The sequence below is a fragment of the Syngnathus floridae genome, chromosome 18, assembly GCF_059516105.1.
Source record: "Syngnathus floridae isolate MCC-2025c chromosome 18, RoL_Sflo_1.0, whole genome shotgun sequence".
NCBI classification, from domain to species: Eukaryota; Metazoa; Chordata; class Actinopteri; order Syngnathiformes; family Syngnathidae; genus Syngnathus; species Syngnathus floridae.
The window spans coordinates 4,288,920-4,310,965 of NC_142430.1; the positions used below are offsets into that span (position 1 = coordinate 4,288,920).

The 22,046-nt window shown below is 46.0% G+C and overlaps 5 protein-coding genes and 1 long non-coding RNA gene across 10 annotated transcripts; 3 read left to right on the forward strand and 3 right to left on the reverse strand.

The window, feature by feature from the left end:
* The first annotated feature begins 668 nt into the window (after positions 1 to 668).
* LOC148382319 (cadherin-related family member 1a) lies at positions 669 to 7,361 on the forward strand. Of its 5 annotated transcripts, XM_088359354.1 has the most exons (17): positions 673 to 902; positions 1,189 to 1,284; positions 1,375 to 1,520; positions 1,581 to 1,631; positions 1,704 to 1,793; positions 1,871 to 1,957; positions 2,491 to 2,607; positions 2,677 to 2,820; positions 2,892 to 2,970; positions 3,043 to 3,143; positions 3,209 to 3,412; positions 3,506 to 3,658; positions 3,750 to 3,914; positions 3,985 to 4,052; positions 4,544 to 4,772; positions 4,874 to 5,128; positions 5,905 to 7,361. In XM_088359354.1, exons 1-17 carry the CDS (start codon positions 842 to 844, stop codon positions 6,451 to 6,453), a joined length of 2,595 nt encoding a protein of 864 aa, XP_088215480.1. In that variant the 5' UTR covers positions 673 to 841; the 3' UTR covers positions 6,454 to 7,361. The 5 variants fall into 5 exon arrangements, with proteins under 5 accessions (XP_088215481.1, XP_088215477.1, XP_088215478.1 ...); XM_088359352.1 differs by having other exon boundaries at positions 672 to 902; positions 1,581 to 1,793; XM_088359353.1 differs by having other exon boundaries at positions 672 to 902; positions 2,491 to 2,820.
* LOC148382320 (uncharacterized) lies at positions 1,558 to 15,733 on the reverse strand. Its single transcript, XR_015853936.1, has 3 exons — positions 15,591 to 15,733; positions 1,898 to 1,970; positions 1,558 to 1,804 (listed from the first exon to the last, which is right to left on the reverse strand). It is a non-coding gene; the product is annotated as an uncharacterized LOC148382320 (long non-coding RNA).
* Positions 7,685 to 10,721, reverse strand: LOC148382321 (leucine-rich repeat, immunoglobulin-like domain and transmembrane domain-containing protein 2). The gene is made up of 3 exons (XM_088359357.1): positions 9,959 to 10,721; positions 9,101 to 9,882; positions 7,685 to 8,794 (listed from the first exon to the last, which is right to left on the reverse strand). The coding sequence occupies exons 1-3, from the start codon at positions 10,066 to 10,068 to the stop codon at positions 7,956 to 7,958; spliced, it is 1,731 nt and encodes a 576-aa protein (XP_088215483.1). The 5' UTR covers positions 10,069 to 10,721; the 3' UTR covers positions 7,685 to 7,955.
* lrit1b (leucine-rich repeat, immunoglobulin-like and transmembrane domains 1b) lies at positions 10,863 to 14,782 on the reverse strand. The gene is made up of 4 exons (XM_088359356.1): positions 13,803 to 14,782; positions 12,961 to 13,421; positions 12,517 to 12,822; positions 10,863 to 12,384 (listed from the first exon to the last, which is right to left on the reverse strand). The coding sequence occupies exons 1-4, from the start codon at positions 13,922 to 13,924 to the stop codon at positions 11,327 to 11,329; spliced, it is 1,947 nt and encodes a 648-aa protein (XP_088215482.1). The 5' UTR covers positions 13,925 to 14,782; the 3' UTR covers positions 10,863 to 11,326.
* On the forward strand, positions 15,338 to 17,219 carry rgrb (retinal G protein coupled receptor b). The gene is made up of 7 exons (XM_088359364.1): positions 15,338 to 15,647; positions 15,724 to 15,880; positions 16,160 to 16,281; positions 16,365 to 16,518; positions 16,583 to 16,700; positions 16,766 to 16,879; positions 16,954 to 17,219. The coding sequence occupies exons 1-7, from the start codon at positions 15,572 to 15,574 to the stop codon at positions 17,098 to 17,100; spliced, it is 888 nt and encodes a 295-aa protein (XP_088215490.1). The 5' UTR covers positions 15,338 to 15,571; the 3' UTR covers positions 17,101 to 17,219.
* Positions 17,220 to 18,902: 1,683 nt separating this feature from the next.
* slc18a3b (solute carrier family 18 member 3b) lies at positions 18,903 to 21,438 on the forward strand. The gene has a single exon (XM_088360851.1). It carries the CDS (start codon positions 19,265 to 19,267, stop codon positions 20,852 to 20,854), a length of 1,590 nt encoding a protein of 529 aa, XP_088216977.1. The 5' UTR covers positions 18,903 to 19,264; the 3' UTR covers positions 20,855 to 21,438.
* The last annotated feature ends 608 nt before the right edge of the window (positions 21,439 to 22,046 follow it).

Genomic DNA, 22,046 nt, shown 5'->3' on the forward strand with positions numbered 1-22,046 from the left:
AAGGCTTAGGGCACACAATAATCCTCTTGTCCACCATCTGGTAGCTCCGCTCAAATTAAAGCCTCCTAACCAAGCAAGGACACTCACAGCAGATGCAAACTGCTGCAGCTAAATGCGATAAAGGTGCATGCATCTGGATGCCACAACTTTACATTGATGACACACATTTAACTGTTTCTAATGTTTAACTTGTCACTCCTCATTCGAACCTTCCTATGTAATGTTTACAAAAAACATACTTTAAAAAAAAAAAACTTTAGTAACTAATAACTCATTTGAATTATGAAATATATAATCAAAACAAAATAATAAAAAGAGTGTATATAAAGCGTGCAATGCGTCAACAAATGCAGGTGGTCTTTTAGGTCTAACGCAATTTTTACAACCTGAATGTTTCCAATCCGAATGATCCTGCATTGTGATTGGCTAACATAATTGAGCGTCAAATGCTATTTTTGTTCTATACTTGCTAATTGTCAAACCTCCCTGACACCAATTAAACATGTTAACGTTGGGCCAAGGTGTAAAAACTCTGCACATGCAATCAATATTTGGAAGCAAATCAAATGCCCATGAAGCTAAGAAGCAAATTGGATAGGCTACTAAAAAAGAGCAGTGTAAGAGAGGCGTGGCTGACTTTTTGTGCGTATGCAAAGGTGTGAGCTGTTACGTCGGCAGCGTAGTATGCGCAGAGAAGGGATGCGTCACTGGATTAGCGAGTCCCAGCCTTTTCTTGAGCAGCCTGAAGAAGGGCACACAGCTCGCCGCCCGACCAACCAAGCGCCCGCCAGCCCCCCAAAGCCTTCCACATGAGCCAACCGGGCCTCGGTGCCCCACCAGGATGAAGCTAGAGAAGAAAACGTCAGCTTTCACCTTTGTTCTCCTCCTGCACTTCAGTTTGGGTAAGGCTTGTTTTCATTTGCGCATGGATAAGACTTCTTAGGCAGGCGCTTAATCCCTTCTGGGATGGTCCATCTTTAGTGCGCCGCTCTTCAAAAAGGTTTATTTTGCATTTGAATTCGATTAAAAATGTCATTTGACACTGTTGAATGTTCCCCATTGTTTTTCCTCATCACTGCTTTCGCCTCCTGCTTTGTTTCTAGCAAGTGAGTTACTCTTAGGGATAAAATCTAACGATTTTTGGTGTCAATGTTGCTCATTCGATCCTCACTCGGCTTTCCGATGAAGGACAATCGGACTACGCTCCGTATTTCTACGACAATGGACCCAGCGGTACAAATGGGAACATGGCTTTGTTCAGCATCTCTGAGGACACCCCGGTCGGTACGAGATGAATTTTCTACTTCATCTGATTCGATTTGTTTTTGGCGGACGGATGATTGATAAAGTGTCTTACCGTACTTTTATTTCCAGGCACGCAGATTTATGTCCTCAACGGCAGCGATCCCGAGGGCGATCCCATCCGATACGATCTGACGTTCCAAATGGGCTCCACGGAGTATTTTAGGGTGGATCCCAAGTCTGGAAACGTGACTCTCGTTCTGGAGCTGGATCGAGAGGTGAGCCCTTAGGGTGATCTCGGGAAGTTTGCTGCAATTAACAAAATGTTTATTTTGTAGAAACAAGATGAGATTTCTGTGCTCGTTAGCATCACGGATGGGCGGAATAAAGTAAGTGAGCAAAGGCGGGTTACCATTGTCCAAAAGGCGAGAGGTTCTAGTTGTCTTGTGTTTTGTTTTCAGGTGGTTGAAAACGTGAGAGTGTTTGTCACCGACGCCAACGACGAACCGCCCCGGTTTCAAAACTTACCTTTTATCGTCGATATTGCCGAGGTAGGACTGATCTGTAACAATGACAAAAGTGTATAAAAAATATAAAACATTTTAATGGTCGTTTTGTTCTTCTTCAGGATGTCATAGCTGGCAGCAGCATTTACCGAGTCCTGGCGCGGGATAAAGATCTGGGCTCAGGAGGCAGCGTCTCCTATTCCCTGCAGGTGAGCTTCCAGCCTTTACAGTTATGCAGATGATCATACTGAGCGTGAGAAGTGGGATTTATTTTGCATTTGAATTTCAAGAAATCCAAACCTGCCCTATTTCTCAGAGGCACACTTTTGTCTTGATCGGATTCCAGTCATTTTCTTCCTTTTGAAATTGGATTTTCAGTTTCTTTTTTTCTTTAGTGCAGTTTGTGGGGGCATCACACTAAGGGGGGGGGGGGGGGGCAGACAGCGAGACTTAGCGCACCGTCGCTTCCTCCGAGTTAGACGAGTTTGGGATGGAAAGAACAACAACAAAAAGGTCATTTGAGTGATGGAATATCGTGTGGCGGGAAAAGATTAATCTCATACCGAGTGAGCAGTTTGTAAATGTGTGACTTGCGTGGATTAAATTTTAATTACATTTTGCATTGACAGCTTAACAAGGGTTTACGTTCGCTCCGTTCCAGCAAGCCAACACGAGTGACCAACGTCTGTCATATTGTCGCTGATCACAGTAACCAAAATTTGAACCCCTTGTCTGTCATCAGCCGACGCCATTCTCCAAGTTCGCCATCGACGCCCACAGCGGGATCCTGAGGGTGAAACCCGGCGAGCGGCTGGACTACGAGACCACGCCCACGCACTTTGTGACAGTGGTGGCCAAGGTCAGACAAGTCAAGGTTCACAGACCCAAAGAAATTCTAATAAAAAAATCCTCCTACTGTTTTTCTCAGGACGGAGGAGGAAAATACAAGGGCAAACTTCAGGTTTTGTCCTCCACAGCCACCATAACGGTCAACGTTCTCGATGCCCAAGACATGCCTCCATCTTTTGTAGGAACGCCTTACTTTGGCTATATCTACGAAGTCTCCGTTCCCGTATGTTTTCTCGCAGTTGGCTACACTAGCCTGAAACGACACGCAAGTTTGATCCGACTGTTGTCATTTAGGGCTCAGAGATATTCACCGTGTACGCCAGAGACGGCGATCAAGGGAATCCCAATCCCATTTATTATTCCATCATCGATGGTAAAACCAACGTCGTGCACTGGGATCACTCTCGACCCGTTTAGCCACGATAACGCAGAACGTCTCTTACAGGAAGTGACGGCGTCTTTGACATCAACAGCACCAGCGGATGCATCACCTTGACAACGCACCCATCCCTGCTCAAAAACGAACTCTACGAAATTAAAGTCAAGGTAGTTTCTGAAAATATTTACATGAACAATTTGGTTATTTATGAGCGCGTAACGTTCCCAACCAGGCATCTGAGGTAGGAGCCCAAGATCTGCTTCAGGACTACAACATTGCCGTGGTGACGGTACGAGTGGTGGATCTCAACAACCACCCGCCCACATTTTACGGCGAGAACGGGCCGCAGAGCAAGTTTGAGGTCACCATGTACGAGCACCCTCCCTCGGGCGAGATCCTGCGTGGGTTCAAGATCACCGTTAACGATTCTGATCAAGTAGGTTGGCTCGGAAGCAGGCTTGTTATTTGGATGTATTCCCTCCACTTTCTAGCTTCTTATCTTGTCATGTCTGTCATTTTTATTCCCAAGGGGGCAAATGCCAAATTCAAACTGAGACTGGTGGGTCCGAGCCGTGTTCTCCGAGTGGTGCCCCAGACAGTCCTGAACGAAGCCCAGGTGACCATCATCGTGGAGGACACGTCCGGCATTGACTACGAAAAGGGACCAACGCTCTCATTTAAGGTCGGGATTGAAAATCATATTATGGCATTAGGATATTTTATCCACTCGTGAAACCTTTGTTTATAAATAAAATGAAGTATTATTATTACAGCTATTGGCGGTGGAGCTCGACACTCCGGAGCGCTTCAGCGCGACGGCGGACATTGTGATCAACCTCCTGGATACTAATGACAACACTCCCAAATTTACGTCCGAGTATTACATCTCCAGGGTCGCAGAGAACTCGCCCGGAGGCACCAGTGTTTCCACTGTTACAGTCAGTCATCCTCTTTTCTGACATTTGATTCCAAACCACAATCGAAATATTATCCTGCTTCTTCCGCCAGGCGAATGATCCCGATTCAGGACCCTGGGGTGAAGTCAAATACAGCATCTATGGATCAGGATCAGATTTGTAAGTAAACTAGATTAGATGTTTAACTACTGCTTTCGCACGTAGAGATCTGGAAGCGACGGTCCTGATCCACGATTAGCGTTCCGAATCAAAAAGAGAAGAGGAAAACCGGTTTATTCGGCTACAGCGCTATCCAAACAGCCTCGCTCCTAAGATGGCTGCAAGATTCCCACTCATCTCCTAATTGGATTGGAGAGTTAAAAATAGTCGTCCCTCTCGCGTCGGAAGAGCCAATTAACAAACAGGCTGACAGCTGGAGCCCGAGACATGGGGTTGTGGCAAGGCGAGAACGTGTACGGGTGTTAAAGTGCAAATTTATGCTCCTCTGTAGGCGACCACCTGAGTTCATTGTGTGAAAGTTAGCAGTTTGCAAGAGACTTGTGAGTTATCACAGTGAATAAAATGGAAGCAAGCCTAGTGTTGAAACACATCCGGATAAATAACGTATTTATTTCGTTAGCCTTTGGTGAATTTTAGACAATATCGCACAGGTTTTCCATCCACCCGTCGACGGGCATCATCTCCACGCAGCCGTGGACAACGTTGGACGCTGAGGTTCGCTCCAAGTTTAACTTCTACGTGAAGGCGCAAGACTCGGAAGGAAAGTACAGCCTGGCCGAGGTCTTTGTCACCGTGCTCGACATGAACGACCACTGGCCTGAATTTGAGGAGCCGCTACTAGAGAAGACTATGATCATTGGAACGCCCGTCAAAGTAGAGGTGCGTGATGAAGTATTTAATAGGGTGTGTACAAAAAACGGAATACGGGCAACTCTTGCTCGAGTAGATAAAATGTCTGACTACGACTGCAACGCTCGCAGGCGGTGGACGATGACGCAGAGTCTCCCAACAACGTCGTGGAGTACTGCATCATGACGGCGGATCCCGACAACGCGTTTGACATTGATGCAGAAACGGGCGAGATCAAGCTGAAGCCGTACATCAAGTCCATGGAGATAGTGAACAACATCACCATGGAGAAGGCCTGCAAGTGGTCGCTGGTGGTCGAGGCGCGAGACCAAGGTTCTCCGTCTTTTAGCACCACCGCCGTGGTCAACATTGACATCACAGAAGCGGTAAGACTACGCTAACTCTAGACGCTCGCAGCTGCTGCTATCGCCCTTCTGCATTTATACGCAACTATACATGTGCACCTGTGTTTTCATCACGTCATTCCGCATGTTGATGATTGTTTGTTTCTGGTCTTGTGTGTTGTGCATCGTGCTTTCCAGGTCAAGGGACGCGTTGTTTCGTACTTCCTGGGCCTCAGCAAGCGTCCGCTGACCGTTTTTGGAATTTGTTTCAGCCTTGTCGTGACCTTCGTTTTGCTAACCGTCTGCATATCCACAGTCCTGTACTGTAACTCAGTGAAAAAGTCCAGAATCAACCCAGAGAGTAACTATATCAAAGTAATCCGCAGACCCAAGTGAGGGAAGGGATACCTCCATGACCCATCTTTTTTTCTCGGTTGGCTCGGTGAAGGTCTTAGGGCGTGTTTGAAAGATGTACAAAATATATTTCCTTTTTCTATAGCGCGTAAATCCCATGGCAGCTTATCGCCAGGTAGATTTGCGGGAAACAATCGCGTGGGTAGTTTCGAGACTGACTGATGTGAATGGCAGAGCTTTTTCCACCCTAGAAGAAATTGCTGCCAAACATTTTCCATTTGGCCTTAAAGTTTTTCTTACACAAACATGCTCCAGGGCTCTGGTTTGTGACGGACGCATCATCCATCATATCAGCTCCATGCCAAAGACAAATCGCACTCCTCTGCCAGTGCTTCGCTTATCAATCTATCGCTCGGTTCGAATGACGCTTGGATGATTCCGATTCTATTTGTTATCTTTTGCAGATTCCTCTAAAGGGGCCTATGGCGGCCTTTTTAATGAAAAGCCGGGACAACCCCATGAAAGCGTTGGGCATGCTTACGTTCATTATTAGCTTGTTGGTAGGAGCGACCGTTCTCATCTCCACGGCTATGTACATGCGCAACGCCAAGTCCCAAAACAGGGTGACGCCTGCGCGCCGCATCATCAAGAGGAGACCCAGGCACCGGCAACCCTGGAGTTTCAACATGCCCGCGTTTAAAATTCGCAACCCCTCCGAGAAGTTCCTCATGGAGGATCTGGAGGGATCCCCCAAGCAGAAGAGCGGCACTCAGAAAGCGAGGCCGCCACCGCCACCCTGCGCCCCGTGTCTGCCCCCGCCGGCCCCGGCCAACTACCGACCCCCCGAGTGGTCCCGTGCTGTTCCCACCATATCTGGAGCCTTGTCCTCCAAAGGCTCAAAGAAAGGCAACTCATGTCGTCGCAAGGAGGGGAATATGAGCTCTGCGCTGGTTTCCGAGTTGAAAATGAGGCTGGAGCAGAAAATTATAGAAAACAATCAAGGTTATTATTAAGTACTCACATATTTTAGATAAATTGAACATCAGATACAAAATACATTGGTAGCTAGATTACATCTTTTTATCTGTGAGATTAAAATGAGTAAAAAGGCTATTTTGACCATTTAAGGCAGAGAAAGTAAAGATAGCCAGAAATAAATACTTAAAGCAAAGTACAGATAACTCCAGAGAGCTAAAGATAATCACCACACTGCCATCTCGAGGAGGATCACATTTTACCCACGGAGATTTCCAGATACAGTTTAATACGTTTCTGTGACTGCAAAAAAACACACACCTCCGTTCTGATATACACCCCCCCACACACACACACATATATTATACACACATTTATATCTAAATGTGATAAAGTGCTATTGTTGCTAACTGCTTATAAGCCGACATTGGTTCTGACAAAAATAGTTTTGTGCAGCAGCTTCCTTTTTTCTCATTTGTTTTATGTAACGCACGGACATTAGAAGTTCACATTAGAATATTTTGGGTGAGCTAAATCCTCAAAAAATCACGCAGAGAATTTGCGCTTTTTGTACAATTACCATGTGCCACAGTCGTGTTGCGATCAAACACAAGCTAGCTCACAAGGTTGCGTTTATGTAGTATTGAAACACATGCTTTTATATTTGTTTTCAATGTGTGCACAAAATTGTTTGTATTTCAACTGCATACAGGTTGCTTTTTTGTAAGTACACAAAAGAAATGGAATTAACATCAAAATATACGAGCTACATCCATTTTCATCAATGCCTTCAAATGTAGGCAATTTAAATGTCATGTGATTGTTGTATTATATAATACATGGAGATATACGGCATTAACTATAAGACACACTGCCTGGTCTTTGCATGTGACATATTTGTACCGTCTTTGTATTTGATTGATTTTGAATAAATATTTCAATGAAATAGAGTCATGTTTTTGTGGGTGTGCAGAGGTTACAATTAAATTTTTAAAACTATTATCAAATAGAACAAGGCAGAAGAGAAAAATCAATGGTAAATACTCAAACATCATTTGAATTTGTTTTTTCCTTACCAATTAATGTCCAATCAGATCTGTCAATAAATGGAAATATCATGTCTCGCTGACAAGGGTTCAGGGGGGGGAAAAAAAATCACTCTAATCTTCTTAGCAGTGTATGGATAAATGCACGGGAATATAGCGCTTATGTAACAAATCCTTTTGGGCGATTGTACTAAAAAAAAATAAAAAAATAAAATAGAATCCCTCAGCATTTGTGTGGCTCATTTTAATCCAGGAATGATACAAACTGTACATTATTCATGATTTACACACATTTGGTATCAAAATGGGAAAGGAAATTTGATTTTTATATACATTAAAAAGTAAATATGAACAATTATTGCAAAAAAAAAAAAAAAAGGCAGAGTGACCAGTGGGAGGTTGTTGTCCACCTTTCATCCAAAGTCAGCCGGAATAGGCTTCGGTTCCGTGCGACACTCAACCAGATAAATGGATCGATGGAGGGAGTGGTTGATTTAATACAGATAGGCCGCACTTCCTCCTTTGCATCTGTCGTCAGACTTCTGCTTCTTTTTGGCTTTTTCTTGCAAGTCCCTGCATAGGACTTCATCACTGGCCGCCTGGAGGCTGTCGAACGCGCCCAGACTGTCTATCCCCTGACTCTCGGGACCCTGACTTTCCACTCCCTGAAAGTCAGCCTCCTGGCGGTTCCTATTGCGAGACCACAAATATGGCTTCCTCCACAGATTCCCGCAGCGTTCCGTACAGCCAAAGCGGGCCTCGGTGGTGCAGGCGTACATGCCGACCGGCACGGACAGCACCATGACGCAAACGACGACTACGATGTGAATCAGACGCTCCCTCTGCTCCATCTCGCTTACGTCACTTCCCGTCACAAAGACGACACACTGGCCCTCCCTTGGCGGGTGGTTCTTCAGGGTCACGCAAACCTCGTATTTCGTAACGGGAAGCAAATCGCTGACCGAGTAGCTGTTGATACCCGGTCCGATGTAGATGGTCTCCCTTTTGGGTGAGTCGTACTTTCCAAAATGGACGGTGAACCAGGTTTCGGCCGGGTTCTCCATGGCAGCACGCCATTCCACGGTGATGCCGTAAACCGTCTGCTTGGCGATGCGGATGTCAATGGAGGTGTTCTCATCCGGGGAAAGGATGGGTGAAGGTGGCAGGAGAGGTGCGGAGTTACTCAAAGTGCTGATGTTCACCGTGATCTCAGCAGAGGAATTGCCAATGAAATTGTTGGCCAGGCAGGTATAGAGGCCTCCGTTCGCTAGGTACAGCGAAGGGATCACCAAAGTGGAATTGACAGTCTCCTCGTCGATGGGAGTCACAGTAGCTGTATAAAGAAAATTAGGAGATCATGTCTCTTGATTTAAAACTATCTGTAGTTAAATATCTACATTTGCTAGCGATTAACCAATGGCCACAAAATGGTCACTTCCAACAAAGAGATCAGAATAGTTAAGAAGTGGAAAAAAAAACTCATGTTGTCCTACAATAAGCTCCTATTCTTATTTAAGTCATTTGACATTTACTATATCCTGTCCCTAAAACCTAGATCAGGTCACTAGCTAAAAATGTGGTTTGAGTGCTTTGCAACCGTTTAATGGACAACAGTATAAAAAATAAAACACAATCTTACCAGTAAATCCTCTTATAATCTTCTGACTGTGCATCCACTGAATGCTTGGGCCCGGCCTGGCCTTGACTAAGCACGAGAGCGTTACGTTGGCTCCTGGAGGCACGTTGATGTTAGTCTCCGGGGCAGAGGCCACGGGCTTTGTGCATGTTTTCAACTGGATCTTGTGGAAAAATGTGTCCACTTTAGAGGCGGGGCCCGAACACAACAAATAAGAGTTCATGAGAATGATGGGAGGCCCGACCGCTCGGATGAACTCCACGAAGCCTTTCAGGCGGCAGTCGCACAGCCAGGGGTTGTCATGTAGCGCTAAGACCACATTGGAAACCGAGCCCTCCTTTGCCCAAACTCGCTCTGCTTTCTGGTAAAGGGGCCAATTCATGAATACATCTCTTGATATAACACTAAGCTGGTTGAAGGATAAATCTAAGTAGGTCAGCACAGGCAAGTGTTTTAAGGAATATTCTGGTAGGACGTCGAGACGATTGTGTTTCAAGTCCAGAATTTTGAGTCGCGGCGTGTCCTGAAACGCAGTCCACGGAACCGAAGTCAGCTTGTTGCCCTGCAGCCGCAACTCGGTCAGGTTAGCCAGCCCCTGTAGGCTTTTGATGTTCATCAAGGTGATATCATTGAAATTGAGCCACAGGAACTCCAAAGTACCCAATTTCGAGAAGGATCCCGGAGGTAGCTCCGTCAGGTGGCAGTTTTCCATCCGGATCTTTGTGAAATCGTGCGGGATGTCCTCTGGAATTTGGCCCATGTACGTTTCCATGCAGAGCAAAGACCTAGGTTTAACGACCGGTGTGAGAAATAAGGCGTCTTGAAGTATAACCTAGCTTTCACAAACTAGCGTCGACTCACCTTCCTAGGGTCTCATCTACGCAGGAGCAACCCTTCAGACAAGTTGACGATCCGGGAGTGATGATGTACAACAAAAAAGAAATGCCGAACGTGACACAAAAGCCATCCATTTTCCGAGAGGACCATTGGAAACAAGCCTGTTAAGTGCAGGACGCGGCATGGACAGGCTATGTGACCACAAAGCCTATTAGCTTAAGATTCCTTGACGTAACACTTAAAGCAGACAACGGGATACACGGGACCCACTCTGATGTATTTCTGTCACAGGGTCTCCACTTTGAACAGACTCGTTTGAGCTGTTGTCTCAGAATTTTACAAATACTCGGTCAGCCACCCAGTGTGACGAGGGCGTGGGCGACAACAGAAGGCCCGTCTGCATAAGTGGGCCGGGCCGGTTAGTGGTGCCAAGAGAGAGGGCGACAGATGTCTGGAGAGGACAGTAATCTGACCTCGATAAAGCCCATATCTCACTGAGCCGCGAGGGTTTGAACACAGAGCGAATCTCGTCAAGGTTCCTAAAAAGTTGGTTTCGTTTGTCGTAAAGAAATTTTGAACATTGCCACAAATCAACATTCAGGCCAAACTAGTTGTAGTAGCACTCATCTTTGCAGACTGCTCAATCAGCAATTTACTCAAAATATTACAAGCAAATTTGAAGCCTCATTTTCCCATCACTACCGATAAGGTACGTTAGTGCAGATTGTACTTTGGGCAGCAGAAACCAATTCACTCTGTACCATTTGTTCTGATGGATGACAAAAAAACAGAAAACCACATGATGGTTTAATAAAATGTTCCCCTGAATATTTGTCTGGAACTATTCAATAAAAAGCACTTAAGACCTGCTTGTGTGTTTGCTGATATCCACTCATGTTGTTTCAGTCCAACATAATGAACAATCATGTTATCAGTATATAAAAACAACTTTTATTTACATACAACTCTTTCATATACAGATGTGTTAGTTGACAACATATTTACATATTAGAAACTGTGCAAGTTGTGTTGAGTTTTGTTTGGAAAACCTGGCACGTGACGACGTCGGTGTTGCTAAATATAATTGATGTAAAGGTTTGTACACAGTGCAGAGGTTACATTAGATAAAATATGTTGTTTAGGTTGAAAAGATGAAGTGTCACCTTTTAGTAAGAGGTCCCAAAACACATTTGTATACATTAACATGTAAATAACCATTTCACTGTGTATCATTTTCCTTTTTTTTATACACATATTTAGCTTTCTTCCACAAGTCTGTAAGAAGTTGTTTCATCCAATGGCAAATGAGCTGTCAATTTCCTTTAGAGGGATCAGACTTGACGACTCCAGTCTTAAAGTGCATCTCCCACAAGTTGAGGCAAATGTCGAGTTCTAGCAGAAGTACTCATTAGGTGGGCCCTCAGTCCTCGTTATGGCCTCGGAATCGACGCTGGACCTCGCGGAAAGCAGCCGGTTGGACTCGTCGGGGGTTAACCGGGTAAGATACTCGCCTTCCGTCCCTTTAGTTTTGGACCCGGGGCCCAGAGTCTCAAATGTGACATAGGAGTCCTGTATTTCCTTGGACGGCTGGCCGAGGAGCTTGCGGCAACGCTTTTTAATGGCGCCGCAGCAGACGATCAGAGTGAGAGGCACTGCGATGACGCAGGCTACCGTGATGACCACCACGTTGATGAGTTTCTGGGTGCCGCTTGCGCTGGCCGCCTCATCCGTCGAGAAGATTACGCACTGCTCCTTTTTCGGTATCAGGCCTTTGACGCAAACGCAAGCGATGTACTTTGTTTTAGGCACCAGGCCGTCGATGGTGATACGGTTTTTGCCCGCTCCCACGTTTATCCGCCGCATGTCCCGCTCGCCAAACACGGCGTATAGGACGCTAAACTCTGTGATATTTGTGGACGTGGGGGCTCGCCAGTTCAACGAGACGGTGTGGTCGGTATCGCCGATCACCTTCACCGAACGCACCACCCTTTTCTCGGGGGCTTGCTGTAAGGATGAGGCGTTGGCCACCATGTTACCCAAAGCAACCTGCTCCGGCTTTCGAGGGTTCGACCCCCGGCCTCGTCCTCGGGAGCCGGAGGAGACGCTATAGCTCTCGACCTCGTACTTCCCGGTGACAGCTTTGCCGTCGAGGGGTTGGACGACGGGCTTGCCGGGAGAGGTCGTCGGGGGAGGGACATACCTAGCGATAAGCTTTTCCTGATACGCAGCCCTCCCCATACCGCCGGGCTTCTTTCCTCTAGGTCTTTTGGCAACCGCACCGCCTGCCTCTTCAGCCCGAAACGTGTCTGTGATCACCAAGGAGATGATAGCGTCTGCGGTTCCCACAAAATTGGTGGCTTTGCACACATACTTTCCCGAATCCCTGTAAGAGACTGCCGGCACACTCAAAATGGACCAGATGATGCCCTCCTGTGAGATCTCTTGCTGAACTGAAAATAAGAGAAACGGTTGGCAGGGTTAAGTAGATTGACACAAAGAGAATAACTTTAAGCTCGTTGACACTCGTGCGGAAATAGATGCTCTAATCTTAGCACTTCTGGATTTAGTTCAGGAGAACTCACTGGTGCCGTTGATTTTTTTGCCATCGGCGCGGTTCCAAGAAAGCTCAGGGATTGGAACGCCAACAGTGCCGCAACGAAGCAGGACGTTGTTGCCCAGCGAGCTCCGGACACGCGCAACAGCGGTATGCACCCGAGGGCCCTGGCACCTCTGCAATTCCGCTTCAGTAAAGAAAACCCCAGACAGACTCTCCGGGTCGGAACATCGCAGCCTGGGGTCTATTAGAGCGACCGATGACCTCGGGGACTTCTGGAACTGGACCAGATCATAAAGCCGGCAGTCACATAACCACGGGTTGTCATGGAGGCCTGAAAACCAAGTGCGTCATTGAAACCTTGTTGCATGTAGGCTATTATAACCACAAAGACACGCACGACTACTAAAATGAAACTAATCTGCCCTTCTGGTGACGAGGCACAACAAGTCTCCTGATTCAAGAAACTCACCAAGAATGAACTTGGAAGAATCAGCTTCCTGAAGTGGTTTTACACTTAACCAAAGCGAGAGGACATCTGCAGGGATGGTGGTGAGAGTGTTGCTAGATAAATCCAAATAAGTGATGTTCTTTATGTACGCCAGGGCCTCGGCGGGCATACTGGAGATCTTGTTGTTGTGCAGGTCGAGTAGCTTCAGATTGGGCACATCGCTCAGAGACTCCCACGGGAATGAGGTGAGGGCGTTACCGTCCAGCCTCAGCTCGTCCAGGTTCACGAGACCCTGAAAACTGTCCATGCTGAGAGAGCTCAGGGAGTTGAAAGACATCCACAGAAACTCCATGCTGCCGAGGTAGCGAAAATCACCGCTGGAAATCCTCGTGATGGCTGTCTTCTCAATGCGTATTTTGGAGGTGTCCATGGGGAAATTTGGAGGAATGACGGTGATCTTGGGATCATTGCAAAGGACGCTTCTGTAAGGGGGGAAGGGCAATTGTTCAACTCTTTATGATAATGTATAAATAGATTCAAAACATGGTTCATTTTAGCTCAAGTAGGCAGATGTTTTAGCACTTAGCAGATTTTGTACAAATATTTTTTTTTAGCATTTGTTAATTTTGCAAAAAATTTCAAACTGTAGCAAGATTCAGATTAAAAATAGCATTTACTTGAAATAAACAGTTCAATAAAAGTAGTGGCCTATTGTCCTATAACAAGAAAAGCAGATTAAAGGGCAACTCCAAGTTAATCCTCCACTACTGAAATGACAAAAGCACTAACATGCTGTCAATTTTGCATGTAAGATAAAAAAAAAAAAAAAAAAAGATAAAAAGAAGAAAATATCTCATCTTTACCTGGCTTTAGAACCGTCGCTCAGTTTGTGGAAGAAGCAGTTGCACTGTGCAGGACACGAAGTGCTCATGAATGGGAAAATAAATAAAGCCACGGAAAACGCACAAGAAAAGTGTCGACTCATTTTGGTTCCTACGAGGCTCCTAAATGCAACAAACTACTTCACTACTAGAAATCTATGTTTCTTTTTTTCTTTAAGGGGATGTGAGATACATGGTGGTCCGTCAGTTCCATTCTGCTCCGCCCGCAGTCAATCCTCTGATAAAAAGGATGCGCTTGGATTATAGACGCAGGAGGAGGAGTTTGAGGTTATTTCCATTCACACGATTACACCAGGGCTATCCTGGAAGCTGATAGGCTGCACACTTGTCCCTTTCATTTTCTTACCAATGATAACATTTTTACACAGATGCACAACTGGAGCCTGCTGAAGAATCCTCAACAAGTCTCTCATAGGAAGTCGGAAAGTCGCACAGTCCTATTAATTTGATTTTTATTGAATAATTCCAGAAAATGTTCAAGGGGACATTTTATCATGTGGCTTGCACACGATTTTCTTTTTTTTTTTGTCATCCATTTATGTTTTTACAAAAGATGATCATCTTGATGGGTCTGTAAGTCGTATTACTGAGTGAATAATTTACACAATCTTTTTTTACTGGCCTATTTTAAATATGTTACAGTTTTTAACAGGTGCAACATTTTGATACACAAGACAAATCCTTTAATCTAGTCAGCTTTGTCTCTTTTTAATATATATTTTTCCTCTTTTCTAATTCATTTTCTGCAAATACCAACCGACTGTCAAGAGCACTGAAATTTATGTGGGCATCATCATAGGGGCGAACAACTATGATACAACGATTAAAACATCAACCTCACAGTCCACATTTTGATCATTAAAATAGTCATCAGTAGCAGATGATACCATTTTTTGTAGGGTTTCAAGTTCAAGGTCACCAGTATGTGACGCTGCTGCACTGCCCCACAAAAAAAAGTCCACCGAGAAACATCATTAATTCATTTGTTGATGAGTTGGTGATAATCTCAGCAGATTAATGCAGTTGACAAACAGACGCTCAGCAAACAATTTCAAAATAGGGGATAGATGAGGGTCAACTTTCCAAAAACATCCATCTATTTACGAGAGCACTTACATGATGGCCACGGGGGACTTGGAGCCTGTTCCAGCTGACTTTGATAAATATTTACACATCCACACCAAATGGAATTTTTTATTTTTTAACTCACCAAAGAGGCATTTATCACATTAGAGGGCTTCCACTCAGCTTGTAACACCTTTATGTTTATATGAACATGTGTACATAACTATTTATTTTATGTTTCGATATTACATTTCAAGCAACTTTTGCACTATTCTTAATTGTTTAAAAACGACATAGTTAAACAGTTTTCAAAAATTTGGGGGTATCAGGACTGTTTTTGTCGACATAACTTTATTTATTCATTTATCTCACATTAAGATACTGAGGGAGTATTTTAGGTCATGAGAGATAAAGAGCCCAAAATTTCCGACAGAATAAGAGCAAAGGGTTCTTGTTAGGACATTCTTGGGGGGATTGCAGCAGCACTGAGTAACAAATCTTAAGCACATTGTTCTGGTCTTACCCCCTCCCGTTCATGTGACAGAAGGGCAACACAAAGCTTCACTTTGTGGGAGGAACACATAGCCAGAACAGTTCAATTTACTCTTCGTGTGCGGGGTAAAGTAAATCAGTTTAAGTGGGGGAAAAGTGCTCAAATAAACAACATGGCGGCGTACACGTTACCTGACGGCTTCGCCGACTTCGACATGTTCTTGTTCGGCTCGGCGCTTTTTGTCGGCGGTAAGTGGAAACGAGGACTCGGCGCACATTTGTTTTGACAGGTTGCGACTTTGGACTGTCCTCCGTGCACCCACAGGAGTCCTCGGGTTCCTCCTCAACGCCGTCACCGTCGCCTCCTTTCTGGGCGTGCGGGAGATGAGGACACCAAGCAACTACCTGGTCGTCAACTTGGCCCTGGCCGATATTTGCCTCAACGTGAACGGACTCACGGCAGCCTACGCCAGCTACCTTCGGTCCGGTAACCCCGAACATGGGAACCTTTTCATTTGGTTTAAATTTGTACTAGTACTAATATCTCTTAACTCCACTAGTTTAGTAGACAAGCCCTGCCCCCTAAATAAATAAACAAACCAAAATAAACACACAAGTAAATAAATGTATCATTTATCTTGTAATATAATGCATAATGCTGTGCTTTTAAAATAGGAAAATAAACTGTGCTATAGAAGGAAAAATAACATTCTAAAAAAAAATTCTTATATTTTGTATGTGGGCCTCCGTTACAAATGTAGACATTGGCCTTTTGGCCAGAACGGATGCGCCTTTCACGGCTTCCAGGGGATGATCGCCGTCTTGGCGTCCATCAGTTTCATGGCAGCCATCGCTTGGGACCGATATCACCAGTACTGCACCAGTGAGTTCAAAATTGGAGTTGTTGTACGTGTTTTTTGATTTGATGAAATGTTCTCATTTAGTCATTACCTTATCGCCACGCAGGACAAAAGCTCTTCTGGAGCACAGCCATGGTGATGAGCGGCATCATTTGGGTCCTGTCCATCTTCTGGGCTGCGGTCCCTCTCATGGGCTGGGGCGTGTATGACTTTGAGCCGATGAGGACCTGCTGCACGCTGGACTACACCAGAGGAGACAGGTATGAGAGGCATTGATGTATAAATATAGAAACAGAGTACATTAACAAGTGATATTCTCTTTAGGGACTTTGTCACCTTCATGCTCACGCTGGTGGTGCTCTACTTGACCTTCCCTGCACTGACCATGCTGTCGTGCTACAGCGCCATCCACAAACACTTTAAGAAGGTCCATCACCACCGGGTAAGCCAGCCTCAAAGGCCATTTTGGGTGACAATGAATTTAAATTTGGACTGCTCTGTTTTTAGTTCAACACCAGCTTGCCATTGAGGGTGATGCTAATGTGCTGGGGCCCTTACGTCCTCATGTGCATTTACGCCTGCTTCCGAGACGTTACGGTTATATCTCCAAAGCTACGAATGGTGAGCAAAATGAACCAAGACGTGTCGCATTTGAACATTTCGAGCGCTCGAAAACACAGCTCATTCCTTTCTAGGTGCTTCCGGTGGTTGCCAAAACAAACCCCATCTTTAACGCGCTGCTCTACTCCTTCGGCAACGAGTTCTACCGCGGAGGCGTGTGGTATTTCCTCACCGGGCAGAAAATAGCCGAGCCGGATCTGAAAAAGTCCAAGTCTAAATAGACGGAAAAAAAGACTCGGCATCATCGTTTCATGATCAACTTTTGCTGACATTCTTATTTAATGAGCCATGACATTTTTTTCATGTACTATGGCACGGCTCAATAAAGGGTGGCCAATGAGTATAGTTATTGTTGAAATCACATGTGAGAGGTTCAATTAGAAATGCTAAGAAAAGGTTGCATAACAGATTTGAAATGTTAAATTAGCCACAATATAATCCCCATACAGAGTTGACAGAGTGCATGGCGAGATTAGCGTGTGACATTCTTAGAAAAACTTTCACAAAGTGAGCGGCTGGACTAGTGATCCAATTCGGTCCCTAGCCTGAGTAAGAAGCAGCACTTAGAGCGCTAATCGGAATAAGAGCGGGACACCTAGTCATGGACGGATATAGCCGGGCTGTGCGTATACGTTTGCGTACGCTAGAGGAGGATGGGGCATCGCAATCTAAAACGTATTTACACCTGAGTCAAAATGAACTAGAGTGAATAATCGTGTTTCGCAAAACATATCCGCCTACTTGATCCTCAGAGTGCAAAGGTGAAAACCACGCAACAGGAGAAAAAAAAAGTGTGAAAGGTCAAATGACGTCAGCGTCTGCAGGTTGGATCTGTTGACCAAAGTGATTACGTAATGCTGCTACTGCTGTAGCCATGATGCGGACTTTTCTTGAAAGCATTTGCAAAACGATTGGGCGACAATGGGATTAGACGTTCACATGCGTCAGTGGTTTTTGATGCGAGCGTGTCGTCTGGAATATTCATTAAAACCTTCCCCCACCTCGCACGGCCGATGTGCCACGTGCTAGACTTCATTATTATGTTCTGTTGTCTGTCCTAATCCCCTCTGTTGTTGCGTCAAAATCTAAAATGAACACAATCTGGGCGGCCTTGCATTTGGTACCTGGGGTGAGTTGCAAGTCATCGCTGGTTATACCGTGTTTTGCCCTGACCAACCAATCTGAAGTAGCTAAATTGATGATGTCATCAACCTGTGAGGATGAATTTCAAATCAGACTGGTTGAAGAAACGGTCCTATTGCGAATAAATGGTGCTTACATAGTTCAGTATTTGGATTTTTGGTCTTTTCTGCCCTCTAGTGGCTTAAAGTAATTTGCAACTCAGCAATACAATCGCCTGCGTACAACTATTGTACAGGGGGGAAAATGACAATTTATGGCAAACCTTTGCAGAAAGAGTGCCGAGGATGAACGTTAAATATGAGAAAAAATAAAAATGTAATATTTCATGATAAATGGACACTCGGGTCACAATATGTACAACTACACAAGTTCTATTTAAAAATGGACAGTTACATACATAATTGCTTAGATTTGCAGCAGAAAACACGTCATTACCTCTCTTTGTGCAGCTTTTTTTTTTTTTTTTTAAAATTCAAAGTACAGTGAGCGTTAGTGTGCATCTCGCATTTTATACCACAAGATGTTGCCAGAGTCACATACACCAAATTTCTACTTTTGCCACGGTAAGATTTTTTAAGTCGCACCTTTAATGTTTTGGATTGGAGAAGAAATATTCCTAATATTTTAACTTGAGATAAAGCAGTACTTTTAAAAGCATAAACGCACACACAAATATGCCTATCTGCATTTGCCCTGAAGACAAATCCAATAGGGGAAGAGAGTGCACCTCCAAAGTTAAGCAAACATTTTTATATGTTCCTTTCCGAGGGAGACATGGGATGGTTTGGATGTCTCCTATTGGCTGAAGTGAGTGCTGCCAGGATGGGAAATTAGCATAAAGGGGGCAAAGTGTTGGAGGGATCCACTTGGCGCAGGTCTCTGATGCTGATGTCACATCTCTGTGTAAAGAGAAAGGAAGGTGGGGAGGGGGACAAAAAGCACCAAAAATAGCTTGTTAATGTGCACCAATGGCCACGGAGGCACCACTGATGCTGCCTGAGCCGAGCGCAAAAGTGCCACAGGTGAGGATGGAAGACTCTGTGCGTCCTCGGTGGCGCCAGCAAGCTGCAGCCAAATCCGCCGCGTGAGAGGGAAAAGCAGCACCGAGAAGCATGGGGGGAGCCGAGGGGTGTGCGTAAATTTCTTCTCCTTTTACGCACGGGCGAGGCGGTCAGGGTAAGCGCGCCGATGAGAGAATCTTGCACAATTTGACTCGAAGAGGAGAAGAAGAAGCACATTATCATGAATGCCGACGTGGGATCGTCTGGGTTGGCCAGGTCGGCCGCGGTCAAGCTGTCCGAGATGGGCGCGCGCACCAAACAGCTGGGCACCGCCATGCAGGACCCGCACCAGCAGCGGCGCGTCATCCTGGTGATCGTGTGCGTGGCGCTGCTGCTGGACAACATGCTTTACATGGTCATCGTGCCCATCATTCCGGACTACCTCGCCGACTTGGAGAACGAGCAGTCGGAGCACGTCCACGTCGTGCTGCACCCCAATGGCAGCGCGTACAGCAACGGCACGAGCGCCGGTCGAGACACAAGCAACAACTTGGACGTCCAAATCGGAGTTCTGTTCGCGTCCAAAGCCATCCTGCAGCTGCTGGTCAACCCCCTCAGCGGCACTTTCATCGACCGGGTGGGCTACGACATCCCGCTGCTGATCGGGCTGACCGTCATGTTTCTCTCCACGTGCATTTTCGCCTTCGCGGAGAACTACGCGACGCTGTTCATCGCCAGAAGTTTGCAGGGTCTGGGCTCCGCGTTCGCGGACACGTCGGGCCTCGCCATGATCGCCGACAAGTACACGGAAGAGGGCGAGCGCAGCCGGGCGTTGGGCATCGCGCTGGCCTTCATCTCCTTCGGCAGCCTCGTGGCGCCTCCCTTCGGCGGAGTCCTCTACGAGTTTGCCGGCAAGCGGGTGCCCTTCCTGGTGCTTGCCTTTGTGTGCCTGGCGGACGGCTTTCTCTTCCTCACCGTCATCCGGCCCTTCAGCAACAGGACTCGAGAGAACATGCCGGTGGGCACCCCTATCTACCGGCTCATGATCGACCCGTACATTGCGGTGGTGGCCGGCGCGCTCACGGTGTGCAACATCCCGCTGGCCTTCCTGGAGCCCACCATCGCCAACTGGATGGAGAGCACCATGCATTCCACGCAGTGGCAGATGGGCCTGACCTGGCTGCCCGCCTTCTTCCCGCACGTCTTCGGCGTGTACATCACCGTCAAACTGGCGGCGCGCCACCCCAACTTGCAGTGGTTCTACGGCGCTCTTGGCCTGGTTATCATCGGCGCCAGTTCGTGCACGGTGCCCGCGTGCAAGACCTTCGGGGAGCTCATCGCTCCGCTGTGCGGCATTTGCTTCGGCATCGCGCTGGTGGACACGGCGCTGCTGCCCACGCTCGCCTTCCTGGTGGACGTGCGCCACGTCTCCGTCTACGGCAGCGTCTACGCCATCGCGGACATCTCTTACTCGGTGGCGTACGCCATGGGGCCGGTGGTGGCGGGCCAGGTCGTGCACAACCTGGGCTTCGTGCAGCTCAACCTGGGCATGGGGCTGGTCAACGTGCTGTACGCGCCCGCGCTGCTCCTGCTGCGCAACGTGTGCCAAATGAAGCCGTCCTACTCGGAAAGGGACACCCTGCTGGAAGAGGCTCCGCAGGGGCTGTACGACACCATTCGCATGGAGGAGAGGCGGACCAAGAAGAAGAAGAAGAAGGAGAAGGGCTACAGCTCAGCGGGTAACTGCCTGCCCGTGGACGAGAACGGCTTCGACGCCTTCAAAGTGCAGCGCTCGCAGTCCGAGGAATCGTCCGGCACAGAGTTCACTTGAGGCGGGCAAGCTACACGGGACAGCCACCCTCCCTCTCCCCCCCTCCCCGTGTGGATCTCACCTTGTCTAATTCCAAGTCATGTGCAATATCAAACACCCAATCACCAAAATTACGATGGTATGAGTGACTTTTTTTTCTTGGTTCTAATTTCATTGTGAGTTTAATTACTGTGAAAGAAAAAAAGGTGCAGATAAATGTGGGACCAAAAATAAACAGCACACATCCACTCGCACAAAAAAAAAGAAGCCTATATATTTTTTAGTCCTTTTGTTTTTACTTGAAAGGGTCAGATTTTATCGCTGGATAACAACAGGGCCTGCCGCAATCTAATTTCTATCTTGTCGGGAATTAAATGTATCAGCACAACTGGATTTGTACATATGTGGATAACAGGAGATGCACAATGTAAAAAAAAAAGTACAAAAAGATAAGCTCAAGTGTGTGTGGGTGTGTGGGTGTGTGTGCGTGCGTATGCGTGTCAGTGTGGGGCATTTTGTCAAGACAAGTCAGATCTCCTTATGACAAATAAATGTGTGTGTTCATTTATTGACTGTGGGTTTAATAAATCTGTTTGGATCTGTGACTCGAGCTGTGGCTTCATTTCTTATCGATGCACGCAAGCGAAACGTTGAGAAATTACAGAGATCTATCATTAATATATTTACATAAATGAATATAAAATAAATATAAAAAAATAATTTGACACAATATTTGTTTCTAGTCCAAAACAAACCAATTTTGAGGGTTGTTTTGTTTGGGGTTGCATAATGGAAAATAAATATTTTTATAAATATTTTTATAAATATATCTATATCTTAAATTTTTTGTATCCAATTGTTTTTTTTTTTTGGCCATGAGCTTTAAATATTTCAGCCATCTTTTTTAATTGAACAACGCATTCTCGGTAACCAACCCCTTTTAAATGAAAGGTAGGCGTGCACAAGAAATTATGAAATAAATGAAACTTCTTGTGTAGTTTTGCTTTCTTTTTAACAAGCAAAAGTACGCAGCTATCCCTCATTTATATAATAATTTAAAGTGTTGGGCATGGGGCTGAGTTGGGACGTTGGGGTGGGTGGGGGGGACAGATAACGTGCCTCGAGAATAGATTTTGATGGGAGGAGTTTCACGCCTCCAGGATGGAGGGAGGGTATAGGTAGGGTCCTTCTGAACACCTTCCTTTGGCATCTT

Bases quoted from the DNA above. Each gene is read 5' to 3' on its own strand.
- LOC148382319 (XM_088359351.1), top strand. From the start codon at position 842: ATGAAGCTAGAGAAGAAAACGTCAGCTTTCACCTTTGTTCTCCTCCTG. The intron at 3,144-3,208 runs GTAGTTTCTGAA...GTTCCCAACCAG, and splicing joins TCTACGAAATTAAAGTCAAG to GCATCTGAGGTAGGAGCCCA. The intron at 3,659-3,749 runs GTCGGGATTGAA...TTATTATTACAG, and splicing joins GACCAACGCTCTCATTTAAG to CTATTGGCGGTGGAGCTCGA.
- LOC148382321 (XM_088359357.1), bottom strand. From the start codon at position 10,068: ATGGATGGCTTTTGTGTCACGTTCGGCATTTCTTTTTTGTTGTACATC. The intron at 9,883-9,958 runs GTGAGTCGACGC...CGTTAAACCTAG, and splicing joins GTAGATGAGACCCTAGGAAG to GTCTTTGCTCTGCATGGAAA. The intron at 8,795-9,100 runs GTAAGATTGTGT...TTCTTTATACAG, and splicing joins GATTATAAGAGGATTTACTG to CTACTGTGACTCCCATCGAC.
- lrit1b (XM_088359356.1), bottom strand. From the start codon at position 13,924: ATGAGTCGACACTTTTCTTGTGCGTTTTCCGTGGCTTTATTTATTTTC. The intron at 12,823-12,960 runs GTGAGTTTCTTG...CTTGGTTTTCAG, and splicing joins TTCTTCCAAGTTCATTCTTG to GCCTCCATGACAACCCGTGG. The intron at 12,385-12,516 runs GTGAGTTCTCCT...TCTTATTTTCAG, and splicing joins CAAAAAAATCAACGGCACCA to TTCAGCAAGAGATCTCACAG.
- rgrb (XM_088359364.1), top strand. From the start codon at position 15,572: ATGGCGGCGTACACGTTACCTGACGGCTTCGCCGACTTCGACATGTTC. The intron at 16,519-16,582 runs GTATGAGAGGCA...TATTCTCTTTAG, and splicing joins GACTACACCAGAGGAGACAG to GGACTTTGTCACCTTCATGC. The intron at 16,701-16,765 runs GTAAGCCAGCCT...CTCTGTTTTTAG, and splicing joins AGAAGGTCCATCACCACCGG to TTCAACACCAGCTTGCCATT.
- slc18a3b (XM_088360851.1), top strand. From the start codon at position 19,265: ATGAATGCCGACGTGGGATCGTCTGGGTTGGCCAGGTCGGCCGCGGTC.